Source organism: Rhagoletis pomonella, unplaced genomic scaffold, assembly GCF_013731165.1.
Source record: "Rhagoletis pomonella isolate Grant_MI unplaced genomic scaffold, Rhpom_1.0 Rhpom_scaffold_22873, whole genome shotgun sequence".
Lineage (NCBI taxonomy): Eukaryota > Metazoa > Arthropoda > Insecta > Diptera > Tephritidae > Rhagoletis > Rhagoletis pomonella.
In genome coordinates, this window is record NW_023481373.1 from 1 (window position 1) to 1987 (window position 1987).

The 1987-nt window shown below is 29.4% G+C and overlaps 1 protein-coding gene across 1 annotated transcript; it reads right to left on the bottom strand.

Annotated features, from left to right (window-relative positions):
* Positions 1-1138: 1138 nt before the first annotated feature.
* Positions 1139-1981, bottom strand: LOC118732586 (the record flags this gene model as incomplete). The annotated part of the gene is made up of 2 exons (XM_036461714.1): positions 1602-1981; positions 1139-1526 (listed from the first exon to the last, which is right to left on the bottom strand). A coding segment is annotated over exon 2 (349 nt), but the record flags the coding sequence as incomplete, so codon positions are not given.
* Positions 1982-1987: the final 6 nt, after the last annotated feature.

Here is a 1987-nt window from a genome sequence, read left to right on the forward strand (position 1 = left end):
TGATATTTTAACAATATTCGCAATGTTTTTAATTCTGAAACTTTTTTGTAAATATTTTAAAATATTATAGCTGATCATCTAAAAGAAATCGTATAAATCTAAGTTGTAAACTTGTGCCATAATTAGGAAAATATCAACAAATTTGCATACAAATTGCCAACTTTTTTACTAGAATTTCTTGACAAAAATTTGGCCTGTTAAACTTAAATATAATGTGGAAGTTCTAAGTCCATAAAAAATTCCGTTGATTTTTGATAACTTTCTTTGCTGACGGTCTTGGACATTTTTTTCCATACAAAGTATATTTTTTATATGGAAGAAAATGCACAACACTGTCAGCAAAGAAAGTTATCAAAAATCAACGGAATTTTTTATGGACTTCGAACTTCCACATTATATTTAAGTTTAACAGGCCAAATTTTTGTCAAGAAATTTTAGTAAAAAAATTGGCTATTTGTATGAAAATTGTTGATATTTTCCTAATTTAGACACAAGTTTACAACTTAGATTTCTATGATTTCTGTTAGATAATCAGCTTTACTTTTTTAATAAAATGTATTAAAAAAGTTTCGGAATTAATAACATTGCGAATATTGTAAAATATCAACAATAAATAAATAAAATAAAAGTAATTTTTCAGTCTTCATTTTATAAAATTACATATGTAAAACATTTCTATGAACCTAAGACACAAAATATAGTTTAGTTTCATTGGTATATAAAAAAAATGTAAAAATATTCATTAGCCTTTTCATTCACAGGTAACAATTCAACAAAAAATTACATACAACTAATTCATTGATTGCTTGGATTAGAAATTATTATAAAAATAAAAAATATTAATTGTTTTTGATTAATACAACTAAGCAACTGCTGTACCTTAATCTGCTATTTAAAATATAAATAACTTAAAAAACAATTCATCAGTCTTCAAAGGAACAAAAAACTTATAAAATATGAATTCGTAAAAATAACTACACTTAAATCAACTATTTACAAAGTTTAGCTTTTAGCTTCAGTGCTTTTAACTTCAGTTTTCTTTTCTTTTTTTAATTTTTTTTTTTGAAAAATTCACATTTTTCTCGTTTTAGTTGAAGTTTAGCCTCTTCGAGCTCAACATTCCTCTTAAAATGTCTACTTAAACCATTTAAATTATCACATACTTCGTCCAGCTTTTTCATCGAATTTTCGTGATATTGGCATTGGTTTTCCACTTGCAGTTTTAGCAAATTGTCTTTGCCGAGAGGTAGTGAGCGTGCGCGATTCGGGGGTGCAATAACAATCGGTGGTGTAGTGGGGATAGCATTCGGTGGCTGATTCTCTGCATCATTACTTGGATATTCTTCAGGCTCCAAGTTTATACAATCAAGTGGGCTAGATGATGCAGGATCGCCGAAGGTAGTAGCACCAAAGCGCATTGTTTCAGCCTCGCCATTTATAGATTCATCTATGTTCAGTAACGCAACTGGCGCTGCTTTGGGATACATTAAGTAAGAAGTCTTGTCCCACCGAACGTTGATAGCTTCCTGAAAAAGTATGAATTCAATTAATACAACATTGAATATATATATATATATATATATATGTATATATGTACATACCTTGAGCGAAAAATCGCAATGCTACAAGGAACCTTAAAACTTTCGACAATCCACAACTTGATATCCTTTGCAACATAAAGGGGCGGATTTCATTAAAAACATTTCTACATATTTCTTTTGGAAGTCGAAAAATTTCAGTGAACCGTTCCTCTGAAATACAGAAGGGATCCGTGGATTCTCGCAACAATTTTCTTTTGCTTCGCAAACGGTTCCTTAAAGCTCGCTGAGAGTTCACTGAGATACGAAACAAATATCTTCGCAACTCACTCATCTTGACAACGTATTTATTATCACAACACTCTTTCTTAATATTATAATGAAATAGACCGAGATTGCGGCTTTTAATTTCTGATTTAGAGCAAATTATATCAAAATTACAAATTTTA